Below are 15,157 nucleotides of genomic sequence, written 5' to 3' on the forward strand. Positions count from 1 at the left end.
AGAAAACTTCCCTTGATAACACTCTGTCCTCCTTTATGTTGAAATGAAAATTTCCCTTAAATTACCACCTGAGTGTTAGGCACAAGAAAACATCTGTTTTAATTACAGTGAATTTACATGAACCTACTGACAAGAAGCACAGTTAAAATTAGCAATTTTAGTGTGCTTTTTTTTTTTTAAAGAGAAGGAAATTATAAAGTAATTAACCTTTGTTGTAGAACTCTATCAAAGGGATGGAAAGTTCCATGCTGTTAGATAGAAAAAGAAATGAAATTGTGGGGAGGGAATACATGGATCCACTAAAGAATTATGAAGGAAAAAAAGAAGGGTAAAGCAACTTAGAAGATTAGACAAAACAGGAATCTTTCCTCAAGAAGTCTTTTCACAGTGAGTAAGACGGGGAAGAAAAAGACCTAGTTGAATCAAAATAAAGTACAGTTAGCCCTCTGTATCCGTGGGTTCCATGTCTGTGGGTTCCGTATCTGCATATTGATTTCGAAATCAATGCACGGTTGGTTAAATCCTCCCACGAGGAACCCCCAGTGTGGAAGGTCAACTGCACTGCGCCGTTTTATATAAAGAATTTAGCTTCAGTGGATTTTGTTATTTTGTTATCCTGGATCCAATTCCTGTGGACACCGAGGGTCGACTGTAAGTTGGCTTCATGGAAAAGGACTTCTTGACTTGTGGAGTGGTAGTGTGCTGTGGTAAAAAGAGCCTCAGCCTGGGGCCGAGACGTGCTGATTTTTCCACTAGTAGGTGACTTTAGTGTGACTGTCTTTCAGCTTTTCTAAACCCACATGTCTACCAGGTGATGGAAGAAAGGCCTGATTCAGAAAACACTTTGGAGTCGGAGGGATCTGGGCTGTATCTAGGCTCCATTCACTACTTTGTTGTGTAACCTTGATTAAATTCCTTGCATTCTGTACATTTCAGTGCCCTCATCTGTAAAATGGGGATGGTCATCCCACCAGTTTCTAGACGGTGTCCTACTTGAAAGTCTATACGTAAAGCATTTAATTTCCTCTCTGCCAAGAACTATATTAAGTGGTGTGTGGCCAGTACCAGAATCGGCAGACTGCTTTTTAACTGAAGGTGTGTGACTTGGAAAAACCAAACCAGTGATCTGTGCAAGATTTCTGTTAGTTATGGGCAGGGGACCATCTTAAAATTACCTATAATACCTCTGTGATCCCAATTGCAAACATCTTACTCTGACCGTAGAAATGAATGGGTGTGGCAGTGTTCCAGTAGAATTTTATTTACAGAACAAGCAGCTGGTTGCATTTGGTAGTGGCCATAGCTTGTTGACCCTTGATCCACACTCATTCCTCTAATTATTTCCTCCAGTCCTTTGGCTTTAAAATCTATCCCCATGCTAATGATTTCTCCAGTTGACGTCTCCAAGCCAGACCTCTCCCCTGCCCTCCGGAGTCATTTATCCAAATTATCCAGTCATTTATCCTGTTAGACCTATCCACCTGCATTGCTAATCAGCCACTGGAGTTAAACACGTCCACAGCTGGCCTGATCATCCTTCAGCCACCACCAAACCCATACGCATTCTCCTCATGCTCTTCTCCACCTCAGTTAATGGCAACTCCATTTTATCAATGGCTCAAGTCAGAAACCTTGATTCCTCACTTTTGTCACATTTAAAGCCCTGGATTGCAAACTCCAGGGAAACTCCAGGGAACACACCTGTTCTCTATGATTGGTGCCCCCTTGCTTAGTGCAAAGCATCCCTGTTCACTCCCCACATCCCATCCATAAGCACATTCTCTTGACTCGTCCTTCAATACATAGCAAGACCTTGATCATTTTTTACAGCCTCTACTGCTAGCTCTTTGGTCCAAGCCACTGCAGTCTCCAACCTGTATTATTAGAGTGGCCTCCACAATGGCCTTTCAGCTTTAGTCCTGGCCCCTACTCTGTTTTCTCAACACAGCGGCCAGAAGGATCTTATTAAACCATGAGGCAAATCACAACATCACCTCTCTGTGCATAACCTTCCAGTGGTTTCTCGTGTTACTGAAATTAAAAGCACAAGTCCTTAGGATGGCTCACGAGGTCCTATGTGACCACAGTGGTGCGGAAAACTTGGCCTCTGTGCACTGGTGCCAAATCAAATCTCAAAGTTTTGGGTGAAGTAGAAAAGACTAGCTTTACTAGCTTTACTGCTTTGCCAGGCAAAGGGGAACACAGCGGGCTCATGCCCTCCAAAATCTGTGTCCCCCAATCCAGGAGGATTTGGTGAGGAGTTTTATAGCAGTAGTTCAAGGGTGGAGTTGCTGATAACATTAGGGTGTCTGCAGGGCCTGCACTCCTTTAATCTGATTTCAGGTAGTCTCCTCCTAATGAGCCTTTCTGCTTCCTTTAATTTGGCCTCAGGTGGTCTCTTGATGAGGTTATCAAACTGTGATCTTCTTTGGAATGAAGAATGCTAACATCTTACATGTGTTGGGGGTTTTAGTTCATAAAGAGCTCAAAGATATTGTTCCGTGCATCCCTTGAGGCAGAACCAGGACCCTGCCCCAAGGCTGCAGTGTTGTTTCTGGGCTGCTCCTCCCTTGTCTCTGTCTGCATCCTCTCCCTTCCCTGATTTGAAGCTGCCCTTTTGAACTCAGGGCAGGTCAGGGAGGCTAGACTCTGTTCCCTACAAACAAGGAACAGGGGGCACAGAAAGGCTTCTGTGCCCATGAGCCCCACAGGGTCCTGCCTGTTTTTTTGTTGTTTTGTTTTGTTTTGTTTTGTTTTGTTTGCGGTACGCGGGCCTCTCACTGTTGTGGCCTCTCCCATTGCGGAGCACAGGCTCCGGACGCGCAGGCTCAGTGGCCATGGCTCACGGGCCCAGCCGCTCCACAGCATGTGGGATCCTCCCGGACCGGGGCACGAACCCACGTCCCCTGCATCGGCAGGCAGACTCTCAACCACTGTGCCACCAGGGAAGCCCCCTGCCTGGTTTTAATGCTACCACTTTTCTGGTTGCCTCTCTGACCTCATCTTCTTCTATGTCTGCCTTACTACATAAATCCAGTCACTGTTCTCCTCAAATGTGCCAGGTGTGTCCCTGCCTCAGGACATTTGCACTTGCCGTTCCTTCTGACTAGAACAATCTTCCCACAAAAAAACAGGGCTGGTTTCTTCACCTCCTTCATGTCTTCGCTCAAATGTCACCTTTCAGGTGAATCTTCCTCAACCTTTCTATTATAAGCTGGACTTTTCTAACACCAGACTCCTTGTCCCTCTTCCCTGCTCTGTGTGTCTCCCTAGGATTTATCATTTGACATGCTGCCTATTTCACTCTACATTTAATTATCTCTCTTCTCCCACTTGCATGTATACCAAGGAGACAATGATGGTTTGTTTCTATTTTTGTTTACTGGTACTTCCAACCACTTAGAACAGTGCCAGGTAGATAGTAGACATGTGATAAAGATATTAGTGAATGGATGAATCATGAGAATCTCCTCAAAGACAAAATAGATTTTTAAATAATTTACCATAGAAATCAGAAGAAAATTTTAGAAAGCTGTTAAACGTGCTCAGTAAAGCTACGAGAAGATACGGCTTCTATGATTAGCAGTACGACACTATTCAGAGACTATAGATAGATGGAAGGACACCAAAGGAAATAGTAACAATTCTGATTCTGCAGAAGAATCAAATTGGTGATCTCCAGGCTGCACTAGAGCAGTTCTCAGAGAATGTGATGGGACCAGGGGGAGGAGCAAACACAGAGTGTGAATCACCACAATAGCTATGAAGGAGGTACTATTTTAATCCTCATTTTAAAGTAAGGAAACTGAGTCACAGAGAGGTTAAGCGACTTGCCTCAGGTTGTACAATAAATAAGTGGTGAGAATGGGACAGAAACCCAGGCGGTCTGGCTCAGTCCATGGAGTTAGTACTACGTTATAGGTCTGCATGATGAAAATGAGAGTTTGACTCAAGATGGTCATCTGATCATTCTTCTTAAACTACCTTCCCAAAGGAATAGAAAAATGCCTTTCATTCTGCCCTGAGGAATTAATGCAGAGCAGTGTTGGGGGAGGGAGACCTACATGGAGAAAAGATGACTGAGCTGTGACTTCACCGAAAGAAACCACCCCCTCCACTGCCACCCAGTCCCTTGGGGCACAAGAAGAAGGAACTTCTAAGCCCAATTGCATAAATACCCTCAAACTCTGCCCAAGGCTAAAGGCGAGGGTGGGCTATGGAGCTGATAGGAGTGGGGGGGGGGGGTCAGGGGTTCAGGAGATCTTAATGTTGAGGCATCTTTATGTGCCAGTCCACAGAGCAGAGGATGAGAGCCCTTGGTCCAAGCCTGCAATGTGGTAAATCAGGAAAGCAGAGGGATTTGAGGAAAGAGTATCTTTGGGATGAGACATTCCAGTTAAAGGTAGGGGGAGTGCTCCAGGTAACTTCAGGCTGCTCCTTCAAAAACCAAAGTAAGTCCTCTTTTTGAAAAGAAGCTTCCTGTTGTGTGGTCATTTCTTTTCCCTAACCTTCCCCCACCAACCCTCACCTCCAAGCAAGCGGACCCCTTATCTGGCCAAGTAATGACGGGCATATCTAAATTTTCCCTTTCCCTCTGGGTTAAAAATATTTAAAACAGGGGCTCATATAATCACTAGCAGAACGTATCTCAGCCCACCAAACTAGACTGGCCTGTTCCAGCTCTTGTAAGGTTGCATAAAGAAAGGTTACTGGACAGATGGAAAAATGCTTTCATTCTTATTAAAGAGGAACAGTCTTTTAATGCAAAGCAAATGTCCCTTAAGAATTACAGCAAGAAACAAGATTTAAAAACACAGTAAAATCCACATTCTTAACAGAATGTATAAATAAATGCTGGGTTAGAACATGTTCATGGAATGGAAATTAGTGATGTAAAGAAAGAGGTTAGTTCTCCCAGACTGGGCTTTGTAAAAGAGTTTAGCACTGTTTATTATATTTATTATTTTTATTTAATAATGAACCCCATAGTGCTTAGGGATGTGTGTTTAAGGAAGAAAAACTATAATGAAAACCAAGGTCATGATTATTAGGAAGTTAAGAGAGCCCTTACCTTTTGCGGGTATGAAGTTGTCTGTTGATAAATTAATGAGATGTGTATTTGTTTTATATGCTTGTATACTGGTTCTTTCACAGTAAAAAAGATAAAATGTGGATATTAAATATCCTCTTAGACCAGTAAATTTGACGTTTATGGGCTATGAAAAAATTCCTAGCAAAATATAAATGTAAAAACTTGACTAAAGGGGGAAAATGTATATAATTCTCAAATAGAGAAATAGAATCAGTAGTTTAAACTTTTCCAACAAAAACACACCAGTCCTAGATGGTCTTACAGGTGCAATCAGACAAATACTCAAGGCACTGGCAATCCCAGTCTTGCATCGATACTTTTAGAGAGAAGAAGAAGAAGGAACACTCCTCTCCTCATTTTAGGATACCAATTTATCCTTAATATCAAAACCAGACAAGCTTATTATGAGAAAAAGGACAATTAGATGCAAATCCCCCAAACAAAATATTAACAAACAAGCCAGCACTGTATACAACTAGGAAAAAAAATGGTTTATTTTAGGGAATTACTATTTGTTCAACATTAACAAATACTGCAATTCACTACTTTAGCAAAGTAAGAGAGGGCAAAAACATATCATTACTACAGTAGGTACAGAAAAAGCTTCAGTTAAAGCTCAGCATGACTTAAAAAGAAAATATCCTTGTATACCAGGAATAAAAAAGACCTTCTTACCCTGATAAAGGGTAACTATAAGAAACTTACAGACACCACACCCAAGGATGAAATAATAAAATCATTTCCTTTAAAGTTGGAAAGCACACAGATGCTTATCATTATCTCCACTAAATATTGTATTGGTGGCTTTGGTAGAAGACAAGAAAATTAAATAAATAGTTAAAAGACTGGAAAAGAACAAAATTATCATTAACTGCAGAGGCTATGGTTATTTATTAGATAACCCAAAGAAATTTACACACAATTCATTAGAATTAATAGGAGAATATAGCATGTTTGACCAAGAACTCAACATTAGAAAATCAATTGCATTTCCATTCGCCTAAAAAGTATGTGTTTTTTTAAGATACTATTTATGATACCAATAAAAATATATGGTTTTTAGGAATAAACCTAACAAAAAGATTTCAAGATATATAGTATATGTAAATGTATAAAGCACTGAAGGACATTAAAGAAGACCTAAGTAAGAAAAACCAATTTATAAAGCCATAATATATAAAGACATTTATGGTCTCCCAATTGATCTATATTTCATGCGACTTCAAAAGAAAAATGAGACTTTTGTTTTGAAAATTTACAAGCTAGTTCTAAAATGTATATTCAAGGAGAAAAGACAAGAATAGTAAGACAGCCTCGAACACAAAATGCATATTTGCAGGCCTTGCTCTACCAGCTACAAAACTTACAAATCTTTGTTAATTTAGAAGACACGGTATTTCTGATTCAAAAAGATACGTGCACCCCAATGTTATAGCAGCATTATTTACAATTGCCAAGGTATGGAAGCAACCTAAGTGTCCACCAACAGGTGAATGGATAAAGAAGATGTAGTATATACACACAATGGAATACTATTCAGCCATAAAAAAGAATGAAATAATGCCATTTGCAGCAGCATGGATGGACTTGGAGGGCATTATGCTAAGTGAAAGACAGACAAAGACAAATACTGTATGATATCACTTATATGTGGAATCTAAAAAATACAACAAACTAGTGAGTGAAACAAAAAAGAAGCAGGCTCACAGATATAGAGAACAAATTAGTGGTTACCAGTGGGGAGAGGGAACGGGGAGGGGCAATATCAGGGTAAGGGGAGAAAGGGGTTATTATGGGATTATATGAAATCATGTGTGTTAAACTTTTAAAAATTGTGAAGCACTATAGAATTTTAAAAATTGTGAAGCACTATAGAATTTAAAGAATCATTCAATTAATAAAAAAGGCATGATATTGACACAGGAATAGTCTAATACAACAATTGAAAAAAATAGAGAGAACGTAGAAATAGACCCATACGTACGTGGGAATGTGATGGAAGGCAGAGGGAGCATATGGCAGATCAGTTAAGTAAATAAAAATGTGTTTTCATTAAGTAGTGCTAGGATAGAGAGGAAGAGTTGAAATTAGATCCCTACCTCACGCTTTATGTGAAAACACAATTACAGATGAGTTGAAGACATTTTATAAAAGGTATGACTTTAAAACTGAAGAAAGTTTAAGGGAATATTCTTATGACTTCAGGGTAGAGAAAGTATTTCTTAAATAAGAATATTTTATTTGGATTTATTATTTTTGTTTGCATTTATCTGATCCTGAGATAAGGATTCAAATGCAAGTAGTTTATTTAGGAGATGGTCCAGGACACACTGGTAAGTAGAGAGAAGTGAATCAGGGAAGGGAAGGAAGCCAATAAAATGTGCATTATCAAGAAAATTACCATGGGAATCACTGGGTTTTAGGGCAGTGCCATTCCACCTATAATCCAGAGACCAGCACTGACTCATGAACTCTTTCAGGTCCTTGACAAGATAATCACAGAAAAAGAGATTAAGTATTTTAAAGGAGGAGCTTGCATTTTCTATGTTTTTATATTTCACTTTTACTTATTGATTTTACTTTCCTATTCTTTTTAAAAATTTTATGATAGTATCGGTCCACAGTGGGTTGAAAATAATATTAAGAAAATTATTAATAATAATAATGATAACAATAACAAGGGTTTCAGTATTTGAGGTCATTTGAGAAATATTACTAGAACATATCTCAGAGTTAACCCAACCAATGGTGAAGAGACCGGAATATTCATACATTAAGTTCCTTTCGTTGCTTGAAGAATGTTTTGGGGATGTTAACTCTGGCACTCTTTGCTTACCCTGTGTGGAGACCAAGTTTGCTTCCACAGCCTTCAGGTAGAGTAGCAAGTGTTTTGCAGTGAGCCTCAGTATATGGGCAGTAAGCACCAACAGCATCTCCTGCTATTTTTTTCCCAGCTTTGTTGAGGTATATTTGATAAATAAAATTGTATATATTTAAGATCTACAACATGATGATTTGATATAGGTATACATTGTGAAATGATTACCACCATCAAGTCACTAAAATTTCTTTTCCCCATACAAAAAAAAGAAAGCCTGATAAATTTGACCACAGCAAAATTAAGAATTGATCTTTATCCAAAGGTAACATAAAGGGATAGGGAAGACAAAAACCAAGAGAAGATTTTTATAACACACATAGCCAGTAAAAGGACCCATAGCAAGGATATGCAAAGAACCTCTACAAGTCAATAAGAAGAAGACAGTAATGTCCAAAAAACACTAAAAGATGCTCATCCTCTTTAGAAAACAGACAAAAACAACTAAAATCTCAATGATCTATCATTTCACACTTACCAGATGGTCTAGAATATAAAAACCTTACAATACCAAGTGTTTGTAAGGATGTAGAGACGTAGGAGCTTTCAGAACGTTGTTGGAGGGAGTGTACGTTGCTGCCAACACTTTGGAAAATCATGTGGCATTACTCAGGAGAGCTGAAGACAGATATTGCCCTTAGTCTACCTGTCCTATTTCTAGGTATACCTTAGTGAAATCATACGTATTTTCAACCAAATGTACAAAAACATTCATAGGAGCAATGCCGTAAGATAGCCCCATCGGGAAATAGTCTTAATGTCTGCCTATAGTAAGAAATAAGAAATATAGAAAATAAATAAGACTCTATTCATAAAATTTAGATGAATGAAATACAACTGCGTGCATTAGTGGAGATGAATCTCAAAACAGCATTGAGTGGCAAATGCAAATCATGCAATACAAACACTCAGCTTTATGTATATAAAGGAAACCAGGAAAAACTAAATGATATTTTGTCTTGAGATAGATGTATATACTTATAACTCCAAATAAAGAGAACGATTAACATAAAATTCAGGATAATATGCATTTTTTTTGTTCATGGGGCGGAGAGTAGGAGTCAAGAGTGAAGGCACAAAGGATGCTCCAATGATACAGTGATGGTTTATTTCTTAGATTGGACAGTGGGTACCTGCATGTTCATTTCATAATTATTATTTACATATACATGTGTTACACATAATTTTGTCGTATGTTTCACAAGAGAAACTCCTTAATGTAATGCAAAAATAATATGAACAAAAGTAATAAAATCCTAGGAACACAGTTTGTAAGAAATGAAAAAAACATTTTTAACTGGGAGACCTAAAAAGAAAACATTAAGAAATGAGAATTAATACAATATTACTGGCAGGAGGACTTGTTATAAAAAAGGTGTCACTTGTCCCCCAGAGAAGTGAAGAATGCAAGGGAAATAAAGATTCTGATGGAACATTTTGGAAGTTTTGTAAAATTATTCTAGTATTCTTCTGGAAGAATACATGGGTATTGATAGTCCAGAAAACTTGCAAAAGAATGATGATATTTGGAAAGGACCTGTTCTACTGAACATTAAAACATGCTATATCAACACAACAGAGAGATACTGTCAGAATAGAAGCTATGACTCAATGAAATAGAGCAGAAAGCCAACAACATACGCTAGAATATAAAATAATTTAATGTGATAATAAAATGGCATTTTAAATCACTGGGGAAAGTTTTGACTGGTCAATTTATTATCCTAAGAATATTGTAAAGAACTCTAGTGAGATTTCCATTTTGTACAGTACATAATATTGATCCCAGATGGATTAAAGTGTTAGGTTTCAAAAGAAAAAGTTGAAGGCAGAAAATACAGATGACTGTTCATCTGATGTTGGGTAAAAAAGAGAATTTGCTCTGAGCTAGTACGAAAGGAGGAGCCCAGGTGGTGGTCCCATCCCAGCCTGCATCTGATACAGCCGTCTTAGTGAGCAGCGCCAGCACCTCTCTGTTCAGCTCACCTTTCACCTCTTAAAGCTTCTCCAGGTTCCTGACGAAGCTCTTCCTCCAGGACACTTTGGGTAGATGGTTTCACTCTCTCTTCTCAAGAAAGTAGAGCCATTAGAGGACACCTCAACCCCCCTCTCCAGAGCACTTGCATATTTTCTTCCTCTTATCTCACAGAGGGAAGGATGCCCTCTTTCCCTGCCCTGGCATTTTCAGGACCCTACTAATGTCAGTTGTTTCCTCTCTCTTTCCTGTCCTTTTACCTCTTACGTCAATTTTGGATTTTTTCCTGGTTGCCTTTAATCATGCTATAACCTCTCCCTCTCTGGGAGGGGGCAGTACTTTACTCCATGTCTCATTCCTGCTCCTTCTTGCATTCACCTCCCCTTCACAGCCAAAATGTTTACTCATCTCAACACAAGTAAACATTTTGTTTGTTTGTTTACTCGCCTCACCTTCCACTCTTTTCTCCACCCATTAAAAGATGACTTATGACACCAGTGTTCTCCCTAAATTACCCTTGCTCAGTTCACAGGTAACCTTGAAGACACTCCATTCAGTAAGCAAACAGAAGGTTGCATCTTACTCGGCATCCACACCTGTCACTGTTAACCAATACCTTTCTGCTCCTCCCTTGGTTGCTTCAGTGACAGCCCACCTTCCTGGTTTTCTGTTGCCTCTCTGAACACGGCTTCCCAGTTTCCGAGTTTCTTTGTTTTCCTTGTTAAGTTTGGAGTTCTTCTTGCCTTAGTCCTAGACTTGCTACTTTTGTTCTCCTCTGCACTCTGGCTACAAGATCTACTCCCTGCCCATGGTTTCAGTGCCTAAACATCGCTACCCACTGCCCCCACCCCACTGCTACAACATTGCCCCCTGGGTGTTCTGCATACTTGTCCAATGAATTATGACAGAACTGAGCTTGCCAGCTTCCTTTCCAAGACTAGGCATCCTCTAAGGCTCCCTTTCTATGAACAACCTCTGATCCACCCCACTGGTATGAAACAGAAGAGCTGGGGTTTTACCTTGACACGTCTCTTTCCTCCATCACCACCAAATCACAGGAGCTCCCCCAAATCTCTGACACAGTCTAATTCTCTTCTACAGTACCGTCACCCTGGTCCAAGCTACCATCTTCTCTCCCCAGGATGGCTTTTCTCCTTCCACACTTTCCTCCACAAAGCCATCCACTGCACTCCAACACCCACCATCCCAGGATTGTCCTAGTAGCTTCTACTTATCCATCGACCCTAACTTACTTTCTACTCATTATCCTGATTTGCCAGGCTAGATTTTCTCTGCTGGTTATAATTCTTCCAACATCTTATGTGTTTACCTCAAAGTCCTGATAACAACTTTAAAAAACTAATTATGATTGCAATTATTTAATGTAGTCTCCCTTTCCAGAATACAAGCTTTATCAAGGATTTGACTATATCTTTCTCTGTCCCTGGTGTATCTGTAATGTCTATCACCAAGTCCCTTGGTCATATTAAGTATTCAATAAATATTTGTGGAAAGGATGACGGGATAAGGAAAAGCAATAAGAGATCTGAATACTTAGAAGTTTCTACATACCTAAAAGATTTAAAAAGCAAATGAAGAACTGACCAAAACTATTGTAACCTATGCAAAAAAGCTTAAAAACAGTTTATAAATCATAAGACAATGATGAACAGAAATGAAGAGTCATCCAGGAAAATGAGCACAGGGTATAGAGAGCATGTTCATAAAAGAATCAATGCAAATGGCCAATTAAACTGAAAAACAAATCTGTGCTCTCCAGTATTCTAAAAAAGGTACAACTACATATGCTTAATCTTTTAAATAGTCGTTGTTGTCATGGATTGGGAATTGGCATATCCTTCTGTTTGGGGAGCCCAGAATTGTGTGAACTTTCTGGAAGGCAATCTGGTAATATATGTCAAAAGCCTTAAAGATAAAATAGTTCATTTACTTTGGCCCAATAAATTAATTTCCAAGAATTTATCTTAGGGACGTCAGCAGAGTTGCATTCAAATACCTATTTGTAAGAATGCTCATTTCAGTGTTATTATAATCATAAAGAATTCAAACCAACTTTAATGCCCAATAATAAAGGATTGGTGACTATAATGGGGCATATCCTGCTCTAAGTAGCCATTCAAATGCATGGCCCCAAAGAACAAGGATTTTTTTAAAACTGTTATCTGTTTAGCGATAAGAGAAGGTCACAACACAATATGCACAGTAGGAGTTTAATTTTTAAAAATAAAATATGTATATGCATAGTCATGTGAAGATACTGGAAAAATATCTCCAGTTACAGGGATTATGAGTGATTTTGTTCTTTTCTTTTTTAAAAAATCTTTTTTTGTAGATTTTTAATATTCAACAAATTCTGTGTATCATGTCCGTAATGAGAAAAACTAAATATATTTTAATTTAACAATAGGGAACTGATTGCAACATATGGCCGTGGCTATATCTAGAGAGGCACAGCATGATGATTAAGAGTATATGCTTTGAAGCTCACAGACAGGTGTTCACTTTCCTCTTTGCAACTTAAGAGCCATATGACCTTGAGCAAGTTATTTAATTCTCTGAGCCTCAGTTCCCTTATCAGCAGAAAGGAGATAATACTACCGGGCAGAGCTCTTTTGTAGCTTAAATGAAATAATGTATGTAGAATTCTGATCACAGAGTAAGCACTTAGTAAAAATACCTGTGTTTATAATGCCAAAATATAAATAGATTCTGTAATGACTTACATGAATTCATGATCCTCTAGGGGGTTATAACGGGAAGTTGGGGGAATCATTATTTTACGGTTCAGCATCTTCCAGACTGTCATAATGATGGTGGAATTCAGCAGGAGGATGCTGGCAGGAAGACTTATCTGGGTACAGAAACAGCCCAGGAAAGGTTTTGCTCATTAGGGCAAAATGCTGGCATAGGTCATTGACTCATCTATTTGTCCAAGCAGCAAATGATTGTTACGCATCTACCACGTGTCAGGCGTTGGAGACTCAGCAGCTAGACAAATGAGCTGCCCTCTAATTAGACTGAAGTTTCAAGGCACATAGTTCCTGGTAGATTCAGGGATTAGGAAACTATGGAAGCACTTCCTGTAGCTGGAGAAAGCTTGACAGGTTTGGGAAAATGATAGTGACGTTCACGTTGCATTCCTCAAATACCAATCCTAAGGCAAGAGTCTAATTCCAGAATCCTACTGCTGGCAGGGCTGGGACCTACAGATGTCCTCTTTACCCTGGTCAGTTTTAGTTCCAGAAGAAACTTGCTCAGAGCCTGCAGATGAAAAGCCATCGGTCTTCCAGAGAATTGGTTAGCCAACTATGGCCCATGGGTCAACTCCAGCCCTTGCCTGTTGCTAGAAATAAAGTTTTTTTGGAACACAGACATGCCCATTTATTTATGGATTGTCTATGGGTGTTTTTATGCTGCAGGTGCCAAAGTTGAGTAGTTATAACAGGGACTGCATGGCCCACAAAGCCTAAAGTATTTATTATCTGACCGTTTACAGGATAATTTTGCTGACTCCTGTTCTAGGTCAATGAGGCTGGCGAAATGAGATGGAAGGTGACATCAAGTTCCTAATTTTTTCCTTCTGTAGTTCCAGGAGCTGTTCCTCTAGAGTCCATCCAAGGGGGTCCCTTTGAGGAGAAGATCTACATCCAGTGGAAACCTCCCAATGAGACCAACGGGGTCATCACGCTCTACGAGGTAAGGAGGCCCCTGTGATTGTATCACTTGGCTTGGCTTTATTCAGTTTCCTTCAGCCTGACGTTGGCAAATACCTACTGTGTGCAGAGCTCCATCAAGGGCACAAAGGTGAGTGAGACACAACTTACTGGAAGGTTTCTGATAATACAGTGGGAAAAAAACACAGGGGCATCAACTGAGCTGTCTTGATAGCCCTAGTGACGAAGAAAATTGGGCATTGAAAGGATTATTGATTTCTTCAGCAAAGGCATTAGGACTCAAGGAGTCAGGTAGTCCTGGCACAGCTGAGCAGACCCAGGCCTGGCAAACAGTACTTGCAGTTCCTCTGGAAAATCACAACACTCACATGATTCCCGTGGTACCCATATCAGTCCCTGGGCTTCCAGAATGGTCCCAATGTCATTCTCTAACTGGGGGTACATGATTCTTGAGCTTTGACGTTGCTCTGTGGCTAAGGCATATGGTGATGCCTTGGCCACAGAGCCAAGGTGATGGTGTTGAAAGCCCTTCTCCCAGGATCAGCAGGGTCTTATATCAGAGATGGAGCAGAATGTCCTTGGACAAGAATGCTCCCATCAAGCCAACACAATGTGGCCTCACTGAAAACTTTCAAAATTAGAATAGATGGTATAGAAGCTCATTGCAGAGCAGAAGCAAACAGTAAAACTTCAATAAGGCTGATATAGCTAAATGCTAATATTGGGATATGGGCGAGATTGACTTTCTTCCCACCCCTTGTGTTCTGAGACACCACAAGGTTGTTGATACAGATTATAATAAGAAAACGCAGCAATGCAGAGAAAGGGCATGGAAACTGAAGCTGGAAGGATAGAGTCTGGTATCCTAGTAGTCCTACCACCATCTCAAGTGACCTTTAGCAGGTTCTTCCTCTCTTCAAGCCCCAGTTTTCTCATCTGTAAGATGGGGGAGGTTAATCGTTGCTTCAGGGTTTCTCCAGGGAGTCTGAGAGGGGAAAGGTGATAGGCATCCCAGGCTGAAATACACTGCTGGCTCATGGAGGGACTAATGACTCAGTGCTTATGCAGGAAGGTACACCTGTTGAGAGAGAGCTTGGGGAAGAATATTGCCGCCATAAGGGAGGATGCGCTCTGGGGAGGAAAGTCAAGGAGTATTGATGAGGGAGAAATAGTCAGGGTAAATCTGATGGACACAAATTCGCCAGAGAGACCTGGACGGACCTCAGGGCTGAGGGAAGAGAAAACTGTCTTATCATGTACAGGGTACTAGAGAAAATACCTTCAGGAAACACTTATCTCACTCCATCCAGCGTTCCTCAGAGGCAGAGCTGTCTACCATCTCCATCTTGGAACATGGGCTTGAGAGAAGCATCCTTCCCAGGGATGCTGCTGAAGGAGAGGAGGTACTCATACTCATAGACCTTGCCTGCGACACATTCAAAACCTTATTAGGGAAGAAAGGGACTGGAAACTCAACTGAAACAAAACCCAGTCATTTAAAAGCTACACACTGTTCT

General features: G+C 40.0%; 1 protein-coding gene across 1 annotated transcript in view; it reads left to right on the top strand.

Annotated features, from left to right (window-relative positions):
* Nucleotides 1-15,157, top strand: part of PTPRT (protein tyrosine phosphatase receptor type T) — a 1,078,581-nt gene that overhangs the window by 673,800 nt on the left and 389,624 nt on the right. The window contains 1 exon segment of the mRNA XM_079943946.1: nt 13,553-13,662. Coding sequence (XP_079800072.1) covers nt 13,553-13,662 — 110 coding nt within the window.

This window comes from Stenella coeruleoalba (genome assembly GCF_951394435.1).
Source record: "Stenella coeruleoalba genome assembly, chromosome: 15".
NCBI classification, from domain to species: domain Eukaryota; kingdom Metazoa; phylum Chordata; class Mammalia; order Artiodactyla; family Delphinidae; genus Stenella; species Stenella coeruleoalba.